At 49.8% G+C, this 25,512-nt stretch overlaps 1 protein-coding gene across 5 annotated transcripts in view; it reads left to right on the plus strand.

Annotated features, from left to right (window-relative positions):
• The window catches only part of yrk (Yes-related kinase), a 108,377-nt gene extending 88,880 nt beyond the window's left edge, over positions 1-19,497 (plus strand). For 3 of the 5 annotated variants that reach the window (XM_078423303.1, XM_078423305.1, XM_078423301.1), the window contains 6 exons: positions 2,493-2,657; positions 7,361-7,540; positions 10,492-10,568; positions 11,876-12,029; positions 15,064-15,195; positions 17,401-19,497. In XM_078423303.1, the coding sequence (XP_078279429.1) occupies positions 2,493-2,657; positions 7,361-7,540; positions 10,492-10,568; positions 11,876-12,029; positions 15,064-15,195; positions 17,401-17,609 (917 nt within the window). In that variant the 3' untranslated portion in view covers positions 17,610-19,497. Of the gene's footprint in view, positions 1-2,492; positions 2,658-4,471; positions 4,628-7,360; positions 7,541-10,491; positions 10,569-11,875; positions 12,030-15,063; positions 15,196-17,400 lie in introns of all 5 variants that reach the window. The other 2 variants (XM_078423306.1, XM_078423302.1) reach the window with 2 other exon arrangements.
• Positions 19,498-25,512: the final 6,015 nt, after the last annotated feature.

The following is a 25,512-nucleotide window of genomic DNA, read 5'->3' on the forward strand; positions in this document are numbered from 1 at the left end:
ACCCGGGTTCCATCCTGACCACGGGCGCCGTCTGTACGGAGTTTGCACGTTCTCCCCGTGACCTGCGTGGGTTTTCTCCGGGTGCTCCGGTTTCCTCCCACACTCCAAAGACGTGCGGGTTTGTAGGTTAATTGGCTTTGGTATAATTGTAAATTGTCCCTAGTGTGTGTAGAATAGTGTTAGTGTGCGTGGATCGCTGGTCGGCGTGGACTCGGTGGTGGGGAAGGTGCTGGAGTCAATTATAAAAGGCCTACTGCTGCACTTATTGTCTATTGTCAATTGACCCGGTGGGCCGAAGGACCTGTTACCGTGCTGTATCTCTAAACTAAACTAAACATCAGAAGCTTCTCAAACATCAGCTTGTGATCTATTCTGTACCATTTTCATTGCCTGCTCCTGACAGGTCTATTTATATCGATTAAAAACATTTTAAACAGAATTGGGAAACTGTACAAGAAACAGGCCCTTCGGCCCATCGGGTCCGTGCCGCCCAGCGATCCCCGCACATTAACACTATCCTACACACACTAGAGACAATTTTTACATTTGCCCAGCCAATTAACCTACAAACCTGTACGTCTTTGGAGTGTGGGAGGAAACCGAAGATCTCGAAGAAAACCCACGCAGGTCACGGGGAGAACGTACAAACTCCGTACAGACGGCGCCCGTAGTCGGGATCGAACCTAAGTCTCCGGCGCTGCATTCGCTGTAAGGCAGCAACTCTACCGCTGGGCCACCGTGCTGGTACTCCTACTTATGATGGACACAGAGTGCTGGAGTAACTCAGCGGGTCAGGCAGCACCTGTGGAGAACATGGATAGGTGACGTTTCACAGAGTGCTGGAGTAACTCAGCGGGTCAGGCAGCATCTGTGGAGAACATGGATAGGTGACGTTTCGGGTCGGGACCCTTCTTCAGATTACCACCTCTTGGTTTCAGACACTGTAACATTCTGCAAGTGTTATATTTATGTTCGGTGCCTTGGTGATGTTTTGGGGCAAACTCAGGGGCAGTGACTGCATTGCTGATGTCAGTGAGGATGCTGCACTCAGGGGCAGTGACTGCGTTGCTGATGTCAATGAGGATGCTGCACTCAGGGGCAGTGACTGCATTGCTGATGTCAATGAGGATGCTGCACTCAGGGGCAGTGACTGCATTGCTGATGTCAGTGAGGATGCTGCACTCAGGGGCAGTGACTGCATTGCTGATGTCAATGAGGATGCTGCACTCAGGGGCAGTGACTGCATTGCTGATGTCAGTGAGGATGCTGCACTCAGGGGCAGTGACTGCATTGCTGATGTCAGTGAGGATGCTGCACTCAGGGGCAGTGACTGCATTGCTGATGTCAGTGAGGATGCTGCACTCAGCTACAATCTGGTCAAACCTGGACGGTCGTCTTTGGAACGTCGAAACCGAAAAAGGACCTGCAACTTTTCTCAACAATTTAGCCGACAATAAGCTTCCCCTATAAAAATTCTATTCCTTTATTGTGCAAGTTTATTTCCCCTCCTTTTTTTGCAACGTTTGTGGTAAATGTTGTACCAGGTAAGATGTCCCAGGTGCGGCACGGTGGTGCAGCGGGTAGAGCTGCTGCCTCACAGCGCCGGAGACCCGGGTTCTATCCTGACTGCGGGAGCTGTCTGTACAGAGTTTGTACGTTCTCCCCGTGACCTGCGTGGGTTTCCTCCGGGTGCTCCGGTTTCCTCCCACATCCCCAAGACGTGCAGGTTTGTAGGTTAATTGGCTTCTGTAATTTGTAAATTGCCCATAATGTGTAGGGCAGTGCTAGTGTACAGGGTGATCGTTTGCCAGCACGGGCTCGGTGGGCCGAAGGGCCTGTTTCCGCACCGTATCTCTAAAGTCTAAAGCAAGTGTTGTCCGTCCCGGCCCTGAGATGGGTGGGTTTGATTGATTGATTGACACAGCATGGAGACGCAAAGTCCACGCTCTCTGTCGATCGCCCGCTCACACTAGTTCCACATTATCCCACTTTCTCATCCACTCCCTACGCACTGGGGGGCAATTTACACAGAGCCGATTAACCCACAAACCCGCACGTCTTTGGGACATGGGAGGAGACCAGAGCACCCGGAGAAAACCCACACAGTCACAGGGAGAACGTGCAAACTCCGCACACAGCCAGCACCTGAGGTCAGGGTCGAACCCAGTACAGTGGGGCAGCTGGTGTAGCCACAACCTCACAATGCCAGAGATCCCAGTCAAACACGAGTATCTGGCGCTGTGAGGCAGCAGCTCCACCCGCTGTGATAGAACGACGTGGCAGATCTGATGGGCCGAATGGTCTATCACTTATGAACCCAAGTGCCACTCTGCTGCCCATTCAAAGGACTTGGTTGAAGGGATGTCGGTGTTGCTGTGGTCAATGTTGGTTAGCACTGTTGTACCATTAACTCTCTCTCTCTCTCTCTCTCTCTCTCTCTCTCTGCTCTCTCGCTCTCCTCTCTCTTGCTGGCGGGGTGCTCTCACCCCCAGACCGTGCCGCTGGTCTGTGCTGTCGCCTGGTGGTGCCGTGCCACAAGGGAATGCCAAAGCTGGCCGACCTCTCTGTCAAAACCAAAGACGTGTGGGAGATCCCACGCGAGTCCCTGCAGCTGATGAAGAAGCTGGGAAACGGGCAGTTTGGGGAAGTGTGGATGGGTAGGAACTGAGACAAGATGGACTTGCAGAAGCTACAGAGACCAGCGTCATCCCCTTGACCACCAATGCCCACTCACACCTCACACCAGAACTCAGAGTCTCCCTTCATCCACTGGCTCCTGGTGTGAGGCCCACATTGACCATCCACTGGCTCCTGGTGTGAGGCCCACATTGACCATCCACTGGCTCCTGGTGTGAGGCCCACATTGACCATCCACTGGCTCCTGGTGTGAGGCCCACATTGACCATCCACTGGCTCCTGGTGTGAGGCCCACATTGACCATCCACTGGCTCCTGGTGTGAGGCCCACATTGACCATCCACTGGCTCCTGGTGTGAGGCCCACATTGACCATCCACTGGCTCCTGGTGTGAGGCCCACGTTATTCTCCGAGACTGCTTCCGACTCTGGATTTGGACAATTGGAGACTCCAAATTAACTTGTTCTCAGAAGGGTAAATAGAGAGTCTCTTTGCAGAGCGATGTAGGAGAGTAACACATCCTCTTATTTGTGGTAATGCAACCAATTAGTCTGGAATTATGCCCACTGGTCACATTTCCCTCTCTATTTCTGCCTTTTTGTATGTTTAGACATGGAACATAGAACAGCACAGGAACAGGCCCTTCGGCCCACAATGTCCATGCCCAACATGATGCCAATTTAAAGTAATCTCCTTAGTGCGGAGAAGATTGACGAGGATGTTGCCAGGGTTCCAGGGTCTGAGCTACAGGGAGAGTTTGGGACAGGCTGGGACTCTATTCCTTGGAGCGCAGGAGGATGAGGGGTGATCTTATAGAGGTGTACAAAATCATGAGAGGGATAGATCTAGTAAACGCACAGAGTCTCTTGCCTAGAGTAGGGGAATCGAGGACCAGAGGACATAGGTTCAAGGTGAAGGGGGAAAGATTTAATAGGAAACTGAGGGGTAACTTTTTCACACAAAGGGTGGTGGGTGTATGGAACGAGCTGCTGGTGGAGTATCAAAAATTATGAGAGGCATAGATAGGGTAGACAGTCAGAACATTTTCCCAGCATGGAAATAGAGGACATAACTTTAGGGTGAGAGGGTTAAAGTTTAAAGGAGATGTGCAGAGCAAAGTTTCTTTAAACAGAGGAGGGTGGGTGTGTAGAGGAAGATATGATAGTGGCATTTAGGAGGCTTTTGAAGAGGTAGGTGTATTGAATTGAATTGAATAATTTTGATTAGCCAAGTATGTACACATACCAGCAATGTAGTATGTACAATAAGTATGTACATGGAATGGGTTATGGATTAGGCACAGGTAGATAACAGACGGTCTTGACATCATGTGCAGGAAGGAACTGCAGGTGCTGGTTTAAACCGAAGATAGACACAAAATGCTGGAGTAACTCGGGGGACAGGCAGCATCTGGAGAGAAGGAACAGGTGACGTTTCGGGTCGAGGCCCTTCTTCAGACTAGTCAGGGATCAGGGAAAAGAGAGATATAGACGGTGATATGGAGAGATAAAGAACATTGAATGAAAGATAGATTCGGAGAGCAGGAGGAATCACTGCAAGAAGCTTGACATCATGTTCGGCATAGACGCTGTGGGCCGAAGGGCCTGATTTTGAGCTGTGCTCGTCTGTGTTCTTTGTCTGCTGAGTCAATTTGCTCCTTTTTGAGACCCTAAATTCTCCAAACCTGCCTGGTAATTTCCCTGGAGTTCCCAAACTGGGAATAATGTGCGAAGCCAAGGCTGCCGGTGACTGTGGCCTCTGCAAGTCCGATCGACACTGCACCAATGCATGTGAACGTGTTGACGTGATTCCTCCATTACATCCATTCCCTGCAGATCATACTGATGGTTTGTGTCAAGTACTAACCAAGGTTTGTCCCAATGAGATCCCACAGACGCTGGGACTAGGGAGAGATGCATGGGAGATTATTCGACAGTCCCTGAGCCTGGACAAAAAACTTGGCCAGGGATGTTTCGGAGATGTGTTTATGGGTAAGGCGATGAATCTTTTTTTCACGACATTATCTGTAAATAAGGGTGATCTAATAAGGAGAAGGCTTGTCGGCACTGGGCCTGCCTGTACTCGCTGGAGTTTAGAAGGTTGAGAGGGGGCCTCATTGAAACTTACAGAATAGTGAAAGACACAGATAGAGTGGATGTGGAGAGGATGTTTCCACCGGTGGGAGAGTCTAGGACCAGAGGGCACAGCCTCAGAGTTAAAGGGCGCTTTTTTAGAAAGGAGGTGAGGAGGAACTTCTTTATTCCGAGGGTAGTTAATCTGTGGAACTCATTGCCACAGACGGCTGTGGAGACCAAGTCAGTGGATATTTTTAAGGCAGAGATAGACAAATTCTTGATTAGAACGGGTGTCAAGGGTTATGGGGAGAAGGCAGGAAAATGGGATTGTGGCAGAGATCAGCCATGATTGAATGGCGAGGTAGACTCGATGGGCCGAATGGCCTAATTCTACTCCGATAACCTGTGAACTTATGATGGAAGAAATAGGATTTACAGGGATGAGTTGGTCATTGAATTTAGAGGTCGAAAGCAGTGAGTCCAGCTCAGTTCAGTTTATTGTCATGTGTACTGAGGTACAGTGAAAAGCTTTTGTTGCGTGCTAACCAGCCAGCGGAAAGACAATACGTGATTACAATTGAGCCGTTTACAGTGTACAGTTACATGATAGGGAATAACGTTTAGTGCAAGGTAAAGCCAGTAAAGTCTGATCAAAGATAGTCCGAGGGTCACCAATGAGGTAGATAGTAGTTCAGCACTGCTCTCTGGTTGTGGTAGGATGGTTCAGTTGCCTGATAACAGCCGGAAAGAAACTGTCCCTGAATCTGGAGGTGTGCGTTTACACACTTCTGTACCTTTGGCTCGATGGGAGAGGGGAGAAGAGGGAGTGGCCGGGGTGAGACTGGTCCTTGATGATGCTGCTGGCCTTGCCGATGCAGCGTGAGGTGTAGATGGAGTCAATGGAAGGGAGGTTGGTTTGTGCGATGGTCTGGGCTGCCTCCACAATTCGCTGCAATTCGATAGTTGTCAAACCATCAGTATATATTAACCTGTTAACCATTCACTGCATGGTTTCCATCATTTAATCTCACAACTGTATTAGCCCTCTCCTATTTAGTTTAATTGTATATAGATGTACATCTCCCTCACCTGGGCCCATGGTCAGCTCTTGGATTAATAACAAATCACACTCCATTTATACAGTGACTCCTGAGTTCAAACTGCAGCAAATGACAGCGGCATAAACTCAGGAGCAATTTAATGAAACTGTCAACTCACTAAGTCACAAGGAAAAGATGTCATAATGAGGCCCTGAAATTAATAACATGGAGCTGGGAGATAATCACATTCAGAGAGAAGCTCATATTTAGGTTCGATGCTTTGTGATTAAAGTATTTAGTGCATCGGAAAGACCGGGATCTGTTTGATTCTCTGGTTGATTCCCACAGATCCGTGTTGAGAATGTAACAAGACTCAATATATATAAATTAACATTGCACCCCCCCCCCCTTTCCCCCCACCCCTTTTGTCCAAAGTTTTGGCAAGATTGAAACTTGGGGCAGCACGGTGGCGCAGCGGTAGAGTTGCTGCCTCACAGCGCCAGAGACCCGGGATCTGATCCTGACTCTGGGTGCTGTCTGTGTGGAGTTTGCACGTTCTCCCCGTCACCTCTCTTCTGTGTCTACCCTGAGATTGTGGACAAGGGGAGATGCTCCAAAGATCTCCACCCTCTGCCAGATCCCAGCAGGAGATGCCCACTGGCCCAGAGATGCCACTGGCCCAGGGATGCCCACTGGCCCAGAGATGCCACTGGCCCAGGGATGCCCACTGGCCAGGAGATGCCCACTGGCCAGGAGATGCTCACTGGCCCAGAGATGCCACTGGCCCAGAGATGCCACTGGCCCAGGGATGCCACTGGCCAGGAGATGCCCACTGGCCAGGAGTTGCCCACTGGCCCAGTGATGCCCACTGGCCAGGAGATGCCCACTGGCCAGGAGATGCTCACTGGCCCAGAGATGCCACTGGCCCAGGGATGCCACTGGCCAGGAGATGCCCACTGGCCCAGTGATGCCCACTGGCCAGGAGATGCCCACTGGCCCAGAGTTGCCCACTGGCCCAGAGATGCCACTGGCCCGGTGATGCCCACTGGCCAGGAGTTGCCCACTGGCCCAGAATTGCCCACTGGCCCAGAGATGCCACTGGCCCGGTGATGCCCACTGGCCAGGAGTTGCCCACTGGCCCAGAGATGCCACTGGCCAGGAGTTGCCCACTGGCCACGTGATGCCCACTGGCCCAGTAGATGCCCACTGGCCAGAAGTTGCCCACTGGCCCGGTGAGGAGTCAACGTCTAGAATCATGTCAGGCAGGTCAGGAGGGATTGGCCACTTCTTCATGCCATTAATGTTCCATCATTGGAGCGGAGTAATTGTCGGTGTTAATTCCGGGTAGACACAGAGTGCTGGAGTAACTCAGCGGGTCAGGCAGCATCTGTGGAGAGAAGGAATGGGTGACGTTTGGGGTTGAGACCCTTCAGACTCAGATTCAGTTGCTGGCCCGTGATTGATTGTGAGTGTGACCAGTGGGCGAGGGTATGGAGCATGAACGCCACCCCTTCACCCCATCTCCATCCCTCATCACCCGCTCCGACCACCAGCCACGGTGTCCTGGCATAACTTCCTTTGTTTGGTGTCTGTGCGTTGCTGGGTATAGGGACGTGGAACGGGACCACCAAGGTTGCGGTGAAGACCCTGAAGCCGGGCACCATGTCCCCCGAGGCATTCCTGGAGGAAGCCCAGATAATGAAGAGGCTGAGACACGACAAGCTGGTGCAACTCTACGCTGTGGTGTCCGAGGAGCCCATCTACATCGTCACTGAGTTCATGACCCAAGGTAAGGGCGGTCTCTGGAACATGACGATAGACACCAAAACCTGTAGTAACTCAGCGGGTCAGGCAGCATTCTGAAGAAAAGCAATAGGTGACTGTTCAGGTTAAGATCCTTCTGCAGAAGTATTGTGTATGGTCTTCACGACCCCTGTTCCCTGCCATTGGCTGGGTGATGAGTTAGCTTTGCTCTTCCGTTCAGCGTGAGTTGGTTTTCTCGTGTGACCGGGCAGGTTGGGAATCTTCCTCGTGTGACCGGGCAGGTTGGGAATCTTCCTCGTGTGACCGGGCAGGTCGGGAATCTTCTCAACACAACGGGAACAATTCTGTTGATTTGTAACTCTGGGCATGGAGACACTGGCCGGATGATTTGTTTCACTCTAGTTTTTTTCCGTAACATTTTAAAAATAGTGAGTTTACATTGACCACCTGCCACTCTTCAAACATGACCTCCGAACAAGACCTCTCCTCTCCTCTTTAGAAGGATCGCCAATGGATCCACTGTTTCCAAGGTGGTGGCTGGGACACGCTGCCAGTGGTGGGGGCTGGGACTCGCTGCCAGTGGTGGGGGCTGGGACACACTGCCAGTGGTGGGGGCTGGGACACACTGCCAGTGGTGGGGGCTGGGACACGCCGCCAGTGGTGGGGGCTGGGACACGCTGCCAGTGGTGGGGGCTGGGACACGCTGCCAGTGGTGGGGCCTGGGACTCGCTGCCAGTGGTGGGGGCTGGGACACGCTGCCAGTGGTGGGGGCTGGGACTCGCTGCCAGTGGTGGGGGCTGGGACACACTGCCAGTGGTGGGGGCTGGGACACACTGCCAGTGGTGGGGGCTGGGACACGCTGCCAGTGGTGGGGGCTGGGACACGCTGCCAGTGGTGGGGGCTGGGACACGTTGCCAGTGGTGGGGGCTGGGACACGCTGCCAGTGGTGGGGGCTGGGACACGCTGCCAGTGGTGGGGGCTGGGACTCGCTGCCAGTGTTGGGGGCTGGGACACACTGCCAGTGGTGGTGGTGAAGGCAGATACTATAGTGGTGTTTAAGAGGCTTTTGGACAGGCACACGGATATACAGGGTATGGAGGGATACGGATCACGTGCAGGCAGAGGAGATTAACGTGGCAACATGTTTAGCACAGACACAGTGGGCCGAAGGGCCTGTGTGTGTGTGTGTGTGTGTGTGTGCTGTACGGTGCTCTGTTCTATGAGCAGTGGCTGGTTGCTATGAGCGCAGAACAAGGGGTTGCGTAAGGTTCCAAGTGAACGATGTATTAAACCCGCTCAAATGGCAATCAAGGCAATAAATGCATCAACTGCAGAGGAACAAACAGAAAGGCAATGAAGTCCCACTTGTGGATCGCATCTGCACCAAGTTTATTGCAGCAAGTGTCATTCATCTCCATGTCAGCGCTGTAATCTCAAACACAACAGGCGGCAAGCTAAGGTCATCCTTCCCAAAAGCAAATAATCCGTCAGACTCGTAAAGAGATTAAGACCCAATATCACAGAGTAATACAGCACGGAAACAGGCCCTTCAGCACAACTCACCCACGCTGGCCGACATGCCCCATCTACGCTACTCACCCCACGCTGGCCGACATGCCCCATCCACGCTACTCACCCACGCTGGCCGACATGCCCCATCCAACACAACTCACCCACGCTGGCCGACATGCCCCATCCACGCTACTCACCCCACGCTGGCCGACATGCCCCATCTACGCTACTCACCCCACGCTGGCCGACATGCCCCATCCACGCTACTCACCCCACGCTGGCCGACATGCCCCATCTACGCTACTCACCCACGCTGGCCGACATGCCCCATCTACGCTACTCACCCACGCTGGCCGACATGCCCCATCCACGCTACTCACCCCACGCTGGCCGACATGCCCCATCTACGCTACTCACCCCACGCTGGCCGACATGCCCCATCCACGCTAGTCACCCCACGCTGGCCGACATGCCCCATCCACGCTACTCCCATTTGGCACATACTCTTTAAATCTTTCCAACCCACGTATCTGTCCAAATGGTCCTATCACATAATCTTATGAAGATAGACACAAAATGCTGGAGTAACTCAGCAGGACAGGCAGCATCTCTGGAGAGAAGGAATAGGTTTTCCCTTTCCCCTGACTCTCATTCTGAAGAAGGGTCTCGACCCGATATGTCACCCATTCCTTCTCTCCAGAGATGCTGCCTGACCCGCTGAGTTACTCCAGCTTTCTGTGTCTACCTTTGAGCTGATGGTGATCCTAGGCCTTGTAAAATAAAACATAATTTCACCAAATGAATCCAGCTGAAATCCCAGCGCGGGAGAGGCTGCTTCGAGTTATGCCTTAGGTTTAGATTAATTTAGAGATACAGCATGGCATCAGGCCCTTCGGCCCACCAAGTCCGTGCCAACCAGCGATCACCGTGTACACTAGCACTATCCTACACACTAGGCACAAGTTGACAATCTTTACAGAAGCCAATTAACCTACATACCTGCACGTCTTTGGAGTGTGGGAGGAAACCGGAGCACCCGGAGAAAACTCCTGCAGTCACAGGAAGAGCATGCAAACTCCGTACAGACAGCACCCATAGTCAGGATCAAACCCGGGTCTGAGAAAATTTCAATGAGAAATCAAATGCAGAGAAAATTTTAGAGGGATGTTGCCAGGACTCGAGGACATGAGCTAAAGGGAGAGGTCGAGCAAAGACTTTATTTCTTGGAGTGCTTTAGACTGATTAATTAGTCATCTCAGCGGGAAGGCAGCATCTCTGGAGAGAAGGAATGGGTGACGTTTCGTGTCCAGACCCTTCTTCAGACCTGAAACGTCACCCATTCCTTCTCTCCAGAGATGCTGCCTGACCCACTGAGTAACTCCAGCATTTTGTGTCTATCTCCGGTGTAAACCAGCGCCTGCAGTTCCTTCCTACACATAATAACTCGTCTCATTTCTTTTTCAGGAAGTTTGCTTGATTTTCTCAAGGATGGAGATGGCCGTATCTTGAAGCTGCCACAGCTGGTGGACATGTCCGCACAGGTACCCCCACCATCTCCCACTGCCCTTTCACCAAGGGTGGCATTACACCTTAAGCTCGTGAGCGATAAGGGTAGACTTAGGCCATTCAGCCCGTGAAGTCTACTCTGCAAAACCGTACCAAGGTTAGGCCTGAGAGACCCGCACTGACAGACCAGTTTGAATAAATCACCCAAACATAGAAACATAGAAAATAGGTGCAGGAGGAGGCCATTTGGCCCTTCGAGCCAGCACCGCCATTCATTGTGATCATGGCTGATCATCCACAATCACCCGTTACTGTCAACACCATCTCCATGTGGCCAGTCCACTGTGCTCCTACATGGCACATTCCCTAGATGACCACAGTGTTCCTTACTGCTGTGGTTTCCCTAACTTTCCCTCTCTCTCCATCCCTCCCCCATCCTGTTCATAAGGACACGTTATTATCACACGTGACGTGTCACAGAGAGACTCTTTGTCTTGCGTCCCGTATACAGGGTATGCAAAGAGTCGCCACGTAAAGGGCAGCGACACAGTTACAAAGTGTTCAATGTAATCCAAGTGTGAAGCGATCAAAGAAACACAGAAACATAGACAACAGGTGCAGGAGGAGGCCATTCAGCCCTTCGAGCCAGCACCGCCATTCAATATCATGATGGCTGATCATCCAAAATCAGTACCCCGTTCCTGCTTTCTCCCCACATCCCCTGATTCCATTAGCCCTAAGAGCTATATCTAAGTCTCTCACGAAAACATCCAGTAAATTGGCCTCCACTGCCTTCTGTGGCAGAGAATTCCACAGATTCACAACTCTCTGGGTGAAAACTTTATTCTTCATCTCAGTCCTAAATGGCCGACCCCTTATTCTTAAACTGTGACAATAGACAATAGATGCAGGAGTAGGCCATTCGGCCCTTCGAGCCAGCACCACCATTCAATGTGATCATGGCTGATCATTCTCAATCAGTACCCCGTTCCTGCCTTCTCCCCATACCCCCTGACTCCGCTATCCTTAAGAGCTCTATCTAGCTCTCTCTTGAATGCATTCAGAGAATTGGCCTCCACTGCCTTCTGAGGCAGAGAATTCCACAGATTTACAACTCTGACTGAAAAAGTTTTTCCTCATCTCAGTTCTAAATGGCCTACCCCTTATTCTTAAACTGTGGCCCCTGGTTCTGGACTCCCCCAACATCGGGACATTTTTCCTGCATCTAGCCTGTTCAATCCCTCAAGAATTTTATCTGTTTCTACAAGATCCCCTCTCATCGGTTCCCGTGTGAATGAGGAGGTTGTGGTCCCAGTGATAGTTCTGTCTTCGTTGCCTGTAGGTTGCCGCTGGTATGGCGTACATCGAACGGATGAATTACATCCATCGAGATCTCAGAGCTGCCAACATCCTCGTTGGAGAAAACCTTGTGTGCAAGATAGCGGACTTTGGACTGGCCAGGCTCATCGAAGACAACGAATACACAGCCCGGCAAGGTAGGGAAGAAAACTGCAGATGCTGGTTACAATCGAAGGTAGACACAAGATGTTGGAGTAACTCATCGGGTCGGGCAGCATCTCTGGAGAGAAGGAATGGGTGATGTTTCAGTCTGAGGAAGGGCCTCGACCCCGAAACGTCACCCATTCCTTCTCTCCAGAGATGCTGCCCGACCCGCTGAGTTACTCCAGCATCTTGTGTCTACCTCTGGCAGGCTAGGACTTCATTCCTTGGAGCGTAGGAGGTTGAGGGGCGATCTAATAGAGGTGTATAAAATCATGAGGGGAATAGATAGGGTGAATGCAGAGTGTCTTCTATCCAGGATAGGGGAATCAAGAACCACAGGTCGTAGGTTTAAGCTGAGAGGTGAAAGATTTAATAGGAATCTAGTCAGAGGGCGGTGAATCTGTGCGATCCTTTGCCACATACGGCTGTGGAGGCCAAGTTCGTGGATCATTTTAAGGCAGAGATAGATTCTTGATTAGTGTGGGCGTCAGAGGTTACAGGGAGAAGGCAGGAGAATGGGGTTGGGAGGGAAAAATAGATCAGCCATGATTGAATGGCGGAGTAGACTTGATGGGCCGAATGGCCTAGTTCTACTCCTATCCCTTATGACGTTATTACCTAATCTGATGGCCACCATTTTTTACACAGAATGCATGGAATGAGCTGTCAGAGGTAGAGGTTTAGGTTTATTATTGTCATGTGTACTGAGGTACAGTGAAACGCTTTGTCTTGTATGCTATTTAATAAGATTAGATAATGCTGAACGTAAATATAATCGAGTCAAACTCAAGTACCCCAAGTCTACCCCACTCACTGCGTGTGGAGTGGGCATAAAAAGAGCAAAGAGGATTTACAAAGTGCATTGAGGCAGGAACTATTGAAACACTTAAAAGCCATTTGGGCAGGTACACAGTTGGCAAATGTGTAGAGGTATATGGGCAAATGCTGGCAGGTTGGATGAGCTTAGATGGGGCATTTTAGTCAACATGGGCAGGTTGGGCTGAAGGGCCCGTTTCCATGCCATGTGACTCTGAGTTTATCACACGCCAGTGTAAGGAATTCAGAAATAATAACAGAAAATGCTGAAAAACCTCAGCAGCTTGGGGCAGCAGCGTGCCGCAGCGTGCCGCAGCGTGCCGCAGCGTGCCGCAGCGTGCCGCAGCGTGCCGCAGCGGGTAGAGCTGCTGCCTCACAGCGCCAGAGACCCTGGTTCGATCCTGACCACGGGTGCTGTCTGTACGTGGAGTTTGTACGTTCTCTCTGTGACAGTGGGTTTTCGCCAGGTGCTCCAGTTTCCTCCAAAGACGTACACATTTGTAGGTTAATTGACTTTGGTAAAAATTGTAAATTGTTCCTAGTGTGTGTAGGATAGTGTTAGTGTGCGGGGATCGCTGGTCGGTGTGGCTGAAGGGCCTGTTTCCACACTGTATCTCTAAACTAAACTAAACTAAACTAAACTCACTTCAAGCAAAGGAGTCTGAAGAAGGGTTTCGACCCGAAACGTCACCGATTCCCTTTCTCCAGAGATGCTGCCTGTCCCACTGAGTTACTCCAGCACTCTGTGAAACGTCACCTACCCATGTTCTCCAGAGATGCTGCCTGACCCGCTGAGTTACTCCAGCACTCTGTGAAACGTCACCTATCCATGTTCTCCACAGATGCTGCCTGACCCGCTGAGTTACTCCAGCACTCTGTGAAACGTCACCTATCCATGTTCTCCACAGATGCTGCCTGACCCGCTGAGTTACTCCAGCACTCTGTGTCTGTCCTCAAGCTAAGGAGCTCGTTGATCAGAGGTTTGAACCGCTGAAGAGTATTTGTTTACTGCACTTTTGTGCAGTAAACAAAGTTTTTTAACTTGGTTTATCGCAGAAATACTGTTCTGATGGTCAGAATTAGCCATTCAGTGCGAGCCAGAATCTGTTGTTGGAAGTCTACCCCACTCACTGCGTGTGGAGTGGGCTGGTGAATTATTGCCTCTGTCCCATCTGTTCCTCAAACAGGCTAACCTTTAGTGAGCGGATGGCTCGGTACATAGCACGCTAACTATTGCATGCTACTGTAACGATAGCAGCTCATACTCCTCTGAGCTCTCCTGAAGTTGATGTCAGACTTCATAAATTCATGTTCATAAGGCATAGGAGCAGAATTAGGCCATTCGGCCCATCAAGTCTACTCCGCCATTCAATCATGGCCGATCTATCTCTCCCTCCTAACCCCATTCTCCTGCCTTCTCCCTGTAACCCCTGACACCCGTAAAGGGAACATCCCCGATCCTGTGACCCCCAATCATTCGCACAAACGTTTATAAACCTTCCACAACCTTCGGCTGGACGGTAACTCAAATTTCACTGTACCTTAATTGGTACATGTGACAATAAATCGAATCTTGAATCTAGAATTATGCAATGTGACAGAATTGAAGAGCCCAATACCACATCAAATCTTCACCTATCAGCTTGTAGTCTCTCGTGTGTCTGGAGTAGTTTGGTTCAGTTTACTTTATTGTCACGTGTACTGAGGTACAGTGAAAAGCTTCTGGTTGTGTGCTAACTAGTCAGCGGATAGACTATACATGATTACACTCGAGCAGTCCACTGTGTACAGATACAGGATAAAGGGCATAACGTTTAGTCAAAGAGAAAGTCCTGTAAAGTCCGACTAAAGAGGTCAGGACCGCTCTCTAGTTGGTGAGAGGACGGTTCAGTTGGAAGAAACTGTCCCTGAATCTGGAGGTGTGCGTTTTCACACTTCTGTACCTCTTGCCCGATGGGAGAGGGGAGAAGAGGGAGTGGCCGGGGTGAGACTAGTCCTTGATGATGCTGCTGGCCTTGCCGAGGCAGCGTGAGGTGTAGATGGAGTCAGTGGGAGGGAGGTTGGTTTGTGTGATGGTCTGGGCTGTGTCCACAAGCCGTGAACCTTCAGCTTTGTCGGAGACATTGCTGGTCTTTACTTGGAGATATTTCTGGTCATCTCTGGAACAAGTTGGTGAACAAGGCCAAGTGATCGCTCCTGTTTGTATTGCAGGGGCTAAGTTTCCAATAAAGTGGACAGCACCAGAGGCTGCCCTGTACGGGAAGTTTACAATCAAGTCAGACGTGTGGTCGTTTGGAATCCTCCTGACTGAGCTGGTTACCAAAGGAAGGGTCCCATACCCAGGTAAGGACCACACTGCTCATCTACAGGTGTGGTGCCGCAGGTAAGCCCTGTCCTGGCACCTGTAACACATGGTGCGACCACACACACACATGATGTTATAACGCATGATGTTAAACCCACACGTATGATCTTATACCCATACATACAATATTATCACATTATGTTGTCACATACATGTTATAACACATGATATATACACACACATAATAATAATAATAATAATAATGCATTACATTTATATAGCGCTTTTCAAACACTCAAAGACGCTTTACAGGGATTTCTAGAACATAGAGAAGTGAATAAATAGATCAATAAGTAAACGAACAGAGAAAGGAGACAGAAGGTGAGGTGACCTTCAGTGGTTGAAGGCAGTGCTGAACAGGTGAGACTTCAGTGATGTTTTGAATGTGGTGAGTGAGGAGGAGTCTCTGACGGTTTGGGGTAGTGAGTTCCAGAGGGTGGGAGCAGCGATGGAGAAAGCCCTGTCCCCCCAGGATCTGAGTTTGGTCCGGATGTGGGGGGATAGGAGATTGGCAGCAGCAGAGTGGATGGTGCAGGTGGGAGTGTGCCTGTGGAGAAGGTCAGTCAGGTAGGATGGGGCCAGGTTATGGAGGGCTTTGTAGGTCATGAGGAGGATTTTGTACTGGATTCTCTGGGGGATGGGGAGCCAGTGGAGCTTGTAAAGGACGGGGGTGATATGGTCACGGATCGGGGAGTGGGTGAGTAGACGGGCAGCGGAGTTTTGAATGTATTGAAGTTTACTGATGATTTTTGAGGGTGAGCCATAGAGGAGGAGGCTGTTGCAGTAGTCCAGACGGGAGGTGATGAAGGCGTGGATGAGGGTTTCTGCAGCTGTGGAGGAGAGGGATGGACGGAGACGGGCAATATGTTTGAGGTGGAAGAAGGCTGTCATTGTGATGTGTTTGATGTGTTTGTCGAAGGAGAGGGTTTGATCAAAGATGATTCCAAGATTCCGGATGTGAGGTGAGGTGGATACTGGGAGACCATCAATATTGAGGATGAAGTTTTAGGTGGATTTGGTGAGCGTTTTTGGACCAATGATGATGATTTCAGATTTGTTGCAGTTGAGTTTGAGGAAATTTGATTGAAGCCAAGATTTTATTTCAGTGATGCATGATGTTATAACATATGTTATACCCACACACGGGATGTTATCACACACACATGTTATATGACATGATGTTATACACGCACGTGATGTTATAACATTATCACATGCACATATGATGTTATAACATGTTATCACATGCATGCATAATGTTACAACACGATAATATACCTGCACATATGATGTTGTCACCCACACTAACTATAGAACGGCTATTTAACTGTGGTGTGGTGATGGTGCAGCCTCTCAATGCCAGCGATCTTCCTCAATCCTGAGCCAAACACAGACCACTGGGAGAACTCAATGGGTCAGGCAGCATCTGTGGAGGGAATGAGTCTCAAGAAAGCTCCTGACTCAATGTCATCCGTTCATTCCCTCCTCAGAGGCTGCCTGACCCGCTGAGTTCCTCCACCACTGTGTTTTGCTCATGTTTCCAGCGTCTGCTGTCCCTGGTGACTCTGTTATTCTACCCACCTGCCCTCCTCCCCCAAACTCAACCACTCACCTGCACACAAGGCCAATTCACAGTAGGGTCCCGAACCGAAATGTCACCTATCCATGTTCTCCACAGATGCTGCCTGACCCGCTGAGTTACTTCAGCACTCTGTGAAACGTCACCTATCCATGTTCTCCACAGATGCTGCCTGACCCGCTGAGTTACTCCAGCACTCTGTGAAACGTCACCTATCCATGTTCTCCACAGATGCTGCCTGACCCGCTGAGTTACTCCAGCACTCTGTGAAACGTCACCTATCCATGTTCTCCACAGATGCTGCCTGACCCGCTGAGTTACTCCAGCACTCTGTGAAACGTCACCTATCCATGTTCTCCACAGATGCTGCCTGACCCGCTGAGTTACTCCAGCACTCTGTGAAACGACACCTATCCATGTTCTCCACAGATGCTGCCTGACCCGCTGAGTTACTCCAGCACTCTGTGAAACGTCACCGATCCATGTTCTCCACAGATGCTGCACATCCCTGTACACTCATTATTAGCCCTCACTACTATCTACCCTTCCACAAGCCATAGGGGTTGTTATTCACATATTGTGTTGCATTGTTTCTCTCTGCCAGGAATGAACAACCGTGAGGTTCTGGAGCAGGTGGAGCGAGGGTATCGGATGCCTAGTCCAAACGCTTGTCCTGCGTCTCTTCACGAACTCATGATCCAGTGCTGGAAGAAAGACCCAGAGGAGAGGCACACCTTCGAGTACCTGCAGTCCTTCCTGGAGGACTACTTCACGGCGACAGAACCCCAGTACCAACCCGGGGAGAACTTGTAGCTGCCGGCCCGGCCAGAACATTCCTTTACCACCATTGAATTATATTTCCGACCGTGAGATCAAGGAGTTGGGGGGGGGCAGCTTTCATGGGACCATGGCCCAAAACCTGAAGGAACTCATTGAGATTGAGGTCATCTTGCACAGCAGAACACTGGCCAATCTCCCCAACATTGCATCGTACCTTCACGGCAAACACTGCAAGGTGGTTGTGTGGGATGGAGGGTAATGTGGGTGTGGGGAGGAAGTCACTGCAATTTCCTGATGCTACTGAGCAGTATTGGAGTCCAGACACTGAGCTTGAGATCTTCTGGGCATGGATGGAGAACAGAGACCATGATGCCTTGCTCCCAACCTGTCCCTGCCCTGGGAACGTTGGGATGCACCATCAGAGAGCACTGACAATGCTTGTTTAACAATGTTGCATAGGACCATACTAAAATGGCTCTTTCCTTTCAAATTAATATTTCACTGAGCTTTTGTATTTGATTTGCCATATTCCAGACATGTTTTATTCTCTTCTTTGTACGATTTTGTAGGCCCTTGGACAAAGAGACGCAGTTAAAACGGCTAACTTTGGGGGGTTTTCACACACACAAACACACACGCACGCATGCCCTACACACACACACGCACGCACGCCCCACACACACACACACGCACGCATGCCCTACACACACACACGCACGCACGCCCCACACACACACACCCCACTCACGCACGCACGCCCCACACACACACACACGCACGCACGCCCCACACAAACACACACGCACGCATGCCCTACACACACACACGCACGCACGCCCCACACACACACACCCCACTCACGCACGCACGCCCCACACACACACACACGCACGCACGCCCCACACACACACACACCCCACTCACGCACGCACGCCCCACACACACACACACACACGGTGATGTAAAGACAGCGAGACAGTGCAGTGTAATCACTGTGCCTTGACTGTGAGTGCACGGTTTCAAACCCACTCTTTGCCCGGTCCAACCATGACAATGGAGAAGGGCAGAGAGAGAATGAATTACAGGATAAAATGCAGGATCAGGTGAATCCGCAGTGTTGGTGCCACTGCTTGTGAGCAGACGTAAAGTGAAGGTTACAGGAACCAAGTCAGGGAGTAAATCACGGTGAGATTGGTGATCCAGTCCATCAGCATCGGAGTGAAGACCAGACTGAAGACCAGACTGAAGACCAGACTGAAGACCAGACTGAAGATTGCTATCATTCCAAGGCATTGACCACTATTAAACGCTGGGTTTGGTTGGTCAGGTCATCCCCACCCAGAGGGAAGTTGGGGACCTGATCTCCGTGGAGATGGGGCTTGGTGTTTAGTCTCGAATGAGATCAATTCTTCATCGTGCATCAAGTGCCACATTCAAGACCACACTGGTATGGTTGCAGCTCCCTTGGCTTTCCAAAGGTTGACCATCACACCCAGGGCTGTGTGAGAGAGGGTGGCAGTCGGCTGGCGCCGGTGAAGGTGGCCAGACTGAGGCGCTGTTGTGCCCCACGATTCTTCACTGAGGAAGACCACACCTGCTCAGGACACAGATGAAGCTTGAAGCCCCAACTGGGACAGCATAAAGGGACTGCATTTTTTTTGTTTAACAGAAGGATTAATTTTGCGTTATTTAAGTGTTTCATTTAGCCACCTAACTAGGCCCCGATTGCCAAACTGATCATTATTTTTTTCATTGTTATTTGTGCAAATTACTGAAGATTAAATTCCCGCTAGCTCTAAAACCCGCATTATTTCTTCGCACGTCACCAACTAGGACATTGTTTTCGTGGGTTTTCTTACAGCTTCTGTCGCACATGAAGTAAATTTGCAGTTTGATATGTTCACAATTGACAATAAAATAAAATGGAATTAAGGTTAATGTTGTGGTCAGCCTCAGCACCCAGACTCCAGCTAAACACAATGTGCAGGAAGTTCTTCAGACTGAGGGTCAGGGGAGAGGGACACAGAGAGATATGGGAGGGTCAGGTGTCAGAATTCTCACTGGTGAGAGGAGGAGAACTTCTTCAAAGAAGGCAGACCTTGAGATTTCACAGTGGAGCAGTGTAGAAAGAAAATGTGTAGGAAGGAACTGCAGATGCTGGTTTACACCAAAGACAGACACAAAAAGCTGGAGTAACTCAGCGGGACAGGCAGCATCTCTGGAGAGAAGGAATAGGTGACGTTTTGGGTCTGAAGAAGGGTCTCGACCCAAAATGTCACCCATTCCTTCACTCCAGAGATGCTGCCTGTCCCGCTGAGTTGCTCCAGCATTTTGTGTTTATCGTGGGCTAGGTGAAACTGAGTTCCAGACAATGAGACTCAACAAGATGACTTTGAACCTTATTACAACGAATGTAGTGTGGGAGGGACGGAGAGAGAGGGGATGGCAGAGTTACATGAAATAAAACTTGGACGGGTTTATCTTTGAGCCTTTCCTTTTGTCTGCTGAATGGCGTGACTCCTGCCACTTGCAGAAGCACATGTCCCACCACTCTCGCGGCCCCACCAAAGGTTCAACCTCCAGCCTTGTGGTTCCAGGAGAGATGTTGGCAGACCCAAAGACTAAGAGGATTGGAGGTGGGTGGGAGCTGGTGGGTCTTGGTACCCAAAGGTTCACTTTTATTATTGTCACGTGTACCGAGCGAGGTACAGTGAAAAGCTTTGCTTTGCATGCCATTCAATCAGATCAAATAGTACTTAAGATTTAATAGGAAGCTGAGGGGCAACTTTTTCACTCAGAGGGTGGTGGGTGTATGGAATGGGTTGCCAGAGGAGGTAGTTGAGGCAGGTACTATCACAACATTTAAAAGACATTTGGAGAAGTAAATGCATAGGAAAGGTTTTGGGATATGGGCCAAATGCGAGCAGGTGGGGCTAGCATAGATGGGGCATCTTGGTCAACGTGGACAAGATGGGCCTAAGGGCCTGGTTCCGTGCTGTGTGATTCCATGAGCGTTGGCCTGACCTTGGATGGATCTGACAAGGGACTACTAGGAGCAGGATGGGTGGGCTTCTCGGGAGACAGTGCCCCAGTGCCACGTGTGTGGAGGCCAGCCCAAAGTTCATGGTTGGAGATCAGTGGCCCCTCTGGTTGGAAGCCCAAGCCGACAGCTGTCTGCAGGTGAGTGTGCCCCTGACCAGGGAAACCCCAGGGCAGGTGTGGGGCGAGCTGAGTGGTGGGCACAATTACTCCAACCTTCAACGGTCAGGCGAGGAGACCCGGCCACTCACAGCGACCGGCATGAAGGTACGTTCAATTATTGAGTGTATTTGGTCTAGAGTTTTCAATTATTTATTCATCAACTTTATTTTTCATTTTTTCAAGCAATAGAGTTTTTTCTTATTTCAATTATTTACACCTCTTATAATAGTATTTGCAAATCTGTGATCACCGATGAAAAAGAAAAAGGTTAAAAATTAGACTCTGGATTGGGTCAACAGAGGATAGGATGGGTTAGTATTGGGTCTATGGATGAACGGGTGGGTCAGTGCTGGGTCGACAGATGGAAGGGTGGGCTAGTGTTGGGCCTAGTGGGATTGGTCAGTATTGGGCCTAGTGGGATTGGTCAGTATTGGGCCTAGTGGGATTGGTCAGTATTGGGCCTACAGTGGAAGGATTGGTCAGTATTGGGCCTACAGTGGGATTGGTCAGTATTGGGCCTACAGATGGAGGGATTGGTCAGTATTGGGCCTAGTGGGATTGGTCAGTATTGGGCCTAGTGGGATTGGTCAGTATTGGGCCTACAGTGGGATTGGTCAGTATTGGGCCTACAGTGGAAGGATTGGTCAGTATTGGGCCTACAGTGGAAAGATTGGACAGTATTGGGCCTACAGTGGGATTGGTCAGTATTGGGCCTACAGTGGGATTGGTCAGTATTGGGCCTACAGATGGAGGGATTGGTCAATATTGGGCCTACAGTGGGATTGGTCAGTATTGGGTCTACAGATGGAGGGATTAGTCAGTATTGGGCCTACAGTGGGATTGGTCAGTATTGGGCCTACAGTGGAAGGATTGGTCAGTATTGGGCCTACAGTGGAAGGATTGGTCAGTATTGGGCCTACAGTGGGATTGGTCAGTATTGGGCCTACAGATGGAGGGATTGGTCAGTATTGGGTCTACAGAGGCTGGGGTTTCATAGTAAAGACATTGTTCTAGTTCCTGTGTGGTATAAGAATATAATCAGGCTCACGAACACCACACACAACTAAACCCAGCAACTATGATCTTCTGTGGACCGTGTCTTTGGTTGCATTATGGATTTTTTTTTTGTATGATTACAGTTACCGAGTATTATGGTTCTTAATTGATCATATTTTGATCGTTATGTATTTATTATCCGTGTCCTAATGCGTTTGTGGACTTGCTAAGCTTCACCAGGGAAACATTCTGTTGTTGGCTTTTAGCTTAGTTTAGAGATAACGCGGAAACAGGCCCTTCGGCCCACCGAGTCCAGGCCGACCAGTGATCCCCGGGTATTAACACTATCCGACACACACTAGGGACAATTTTTACATTTAGACCAAGCCGATATATCTGCAAACCTGTACGTCCTTGGAGTCGGGGAAAACCCATGCAGGTCACGGGGAGAGCGTGCAAACTCCGTACAGACAGCACCCGTAGTCGGGATGGAACCCGGGTCTCTGGCACTGCAAACGCTGTAAGGCAGCAACTCTGCCGCTGTGCCAGGCCATTGGCGTTAGCAGTATATATGACAATCAAATGCTCTTGACTATTGTGCACAGGTAATCAGTTTACTATTTTACTAGTTGAATGTTTCGGAAGGCTAAGAGTTAACATGAGAGAGAGAGAGAGAGAGATGAATATATCTGTGTAATTGCTGCGATGCAGATTTACATGCATGGCGTACGCTGGAACACTGCGCCACTCTGATTTGCATCAAACTAAATTCATTAAACCAACATTTGAAGATCAGTTTAACTGAGAAAATCTTAATTAAACTGTTGCCCATTCACCTAACACCAGCGCCTGAAACATCTTTCAGCCTCGCCTCTCCGCAGATACGAGTCCAGTGATTAAAATGTTGCCTTATATCCTTGATTAGCTTGAATGAAACTAAATTCATTATCAATAGATTGAAAGATGATTAGCATGAAATGAAGCTTAGGATTTACCATCACCTCAGTTCACTCAAGAACTGAATATCATTTGGAGGCAGTAATTAACTAAAAGGGCGACTGTCAGTTTCATGAAAAAAAATTGTTTCTGCACATTTATTTTGATTTTAAAAGTTCAGGGCGGCACGGTGGCGCAGCGGGTAGAGCTGCTGCCTCACAGCGCCAGAGACCCGGGTTCCATCCTGACCACGGGCGCTGTCTGTAAGGAGTTTGTACGTTCTCCCCGTGACCTGCGTGGGTTTTCTCCGGGTGCTCCGGTTTCCTCCCACACTCCAAAGACGTGCAGGTTTCTAGACTAATTGGCTTCACTGCAATTGTAAATTGTCCCCAGTGTGTGTGGGATAGTGTTAGTGTGTGGGTGGCACGGACTCGGTGGGCCGAAGGGCCTGTTTCCACACTGTATCTCTGAACTAAACGCAGGAATAACTCCTTGATTTCCCTGACCCTTAAATTACTTGCTGCTTTATCAATTGCAGACCATTTTCTTTTTTGCATATGATCTATAAGAATAAAGCAATCACGATTCCTTCTTAAATGGTTTAGTGTCTTCGAATCACAGGGTGATACTGCAAGGAAACAGGCCCTTCTGCCCATCTTCCTATGCTAATCAAGAAGTCCCATCTACACTAGTCTCACCTGCCTGCGTTTGGCCCATATCCCTCCAAACCATGTATCTGTCCAAAGAGCTTTTAAATGTTCCATACAGCCACCTCCCTCTGTGTGAAAAGGTTACCCCTCAGATTCCATAAATTCTTTCCCCTTTCACCTTAAACCGATGTGCCCTGGTTCTTGATTCCCCTACTCTGGGGAAAAAGATACTGCACACTCACCCCATCTATTCCCCGCAAGATCTTATCCACCTCTATAAGATCACCCCTCAGCCTCCAGCACGACAAACAATAGTCCTCGCCTGTCCAACCTCTCCCTGTAGCTCAGACCGTCAAGTCCTGGCAACATCCTCATAAGTCTTATCTGTACCCTTTCCAGCTTGACAACATCTTTCCTGTAACACAGAGCCCAGAGTTTAAGAATAAGGGGTAGGCCATTTAGAACTGAGATGAGGAAAGACTTTTTCAGTCAGAGAGTTGTAAATCTGTGGAATTCTCTGCCTCAGAAGGCAGTGGAGGCCAATTCTCTGAATGCATTCAAGGGAGAGCTAGATAGAGCTCTTAAGGATAGCGGAGTCAGGGGGTATGGGGAGAAGGCAGGAATGGGGTACTGATTGAAAATGATCAGCCATGATCACATTGAATGGCGGTGCGTACAGGCTTGAAGGGCCGAATGGCCTCCTCCTGCACCTATTGTCTATTGTCTAATATTCTAAATGTGGCCTCACCGACATCTTGTACAACTGCAACATGACCTCCCAACCTCTGTACTCAACACAACGGCAGATGAAGGCCAATGTGCCAAAAGCCTTTTTGACCACCTTATCCACCTGCGACTCCACCTTGAAGGAACCATGCACCTGCACTCCGAGAACCCTCTGCTCTCCAACACTCCCCAGAGTCCCACCATTCACTGAGCACCATTTACTGTGAAGCTCCTGCTATAATGAGTGGAAAGGCTACCCCTGGAAACAGCTCCAATACATTTGGACAGATACGTGGAGAGGAAGGCTTGACAGTGCAGTGCCCCTAATGCAGGCAGAAGAAACAAGCCCAGTATGCCAACTTGGTCAGCACGGACACGGTGGGCCGAAGGGTCTGTTTCAATAGAGCACTATGACTCGATGACTAAATTAGGGTAGGGTTAGGTTGCTAAACACTTCAATTCTCCTTCCCATTCCCACACTGACCTTTCTGTCCTAGGTCTCCTCCATTATCAGAGTGAGGCTAAACGCAAATTGGAGGAACAGCACCTCATATGTTGTTGGGGCAGCTCACAGCCCAGTGGTGTGAATGATGATTTCTCTCACTTCAGGTACCCCCGGCATTCCCTCTCTCTCCATCCCTCTCCCACCCAAGTCACTCCAGCTTCTCGTTTTCACCCTACAAACAGCTAACAATGTGTACGAAGGAACTGCAGATGCTGGTATGAAGCGAAGATAGATACAAAGTGCTGGAGTAACTCAGCGGGACAAGCAGCATCTCTGGGGAGAAGGAAGGGGTGACGTTTCGGGTCGAGACCCTTCTTCGGACAAACAGCTAACAATGGCCGGCTTCCTTTATCATCGTTACCTTTTTGCACATCTCTCATTCATTGTTCTTTATCTCTCTATATCATTGTCTATATCTCTCCCGTTTCCCTTATCCCTAACCAGTGTGAAGAAGGGTCTCGACCCGTAACATCACCCATTCCGTCTCTCCGGAGATGCTGCCTGTCCCGCTGAGTTACTCCAGCTTTTTGTGTCTGTCTTTGTCTCTAAATTAAGTCAGCCTGATCAGACTATCGCCACTCCACCAGGCTCCACACAACATACACAGTAACACATGCTAAATTACACATAGATATTAGATATTAAAATTTAATCATCACTGAAGCGGCAGTATTATTATTTCTTTGCCGAGTTATTCTCTGATTCCACACCAAACCCTCCTGAGTTGATTATGATCACATCCCCCACTTTAGCCTCAACACAAACATTGTCAAACATTACTTTGAGAGAGAGATGTTAAGTTGTGTGGTGGGAGTTTGTGAAGGAGAGCAGACTCATGCTGGGAAAGACCATTTGGCTAACAGTCAAATCACAAAGTGCTGGAGTAACTCAGCGGGTCGGGCAGCATCTGTGGAGAACATGG

The sequence above is a fragment of the Rhinoraja longicauda genome, chromosome 27 (assembly GCF_053455715.1).
Source record: "Rhinoraja longicauda isolate Sanriku21f chromosome 27, sRhiLon1.1, whole genome shotgun sequence".
NCBI classification, from domain to species: domain Eukaryota; kingdom Metazoa; phylum Chordata; class Chondrichthyes; order Rajiformes; family Arhynchobatidae; genus Rhinoraja; species Rhinoraja longicauda.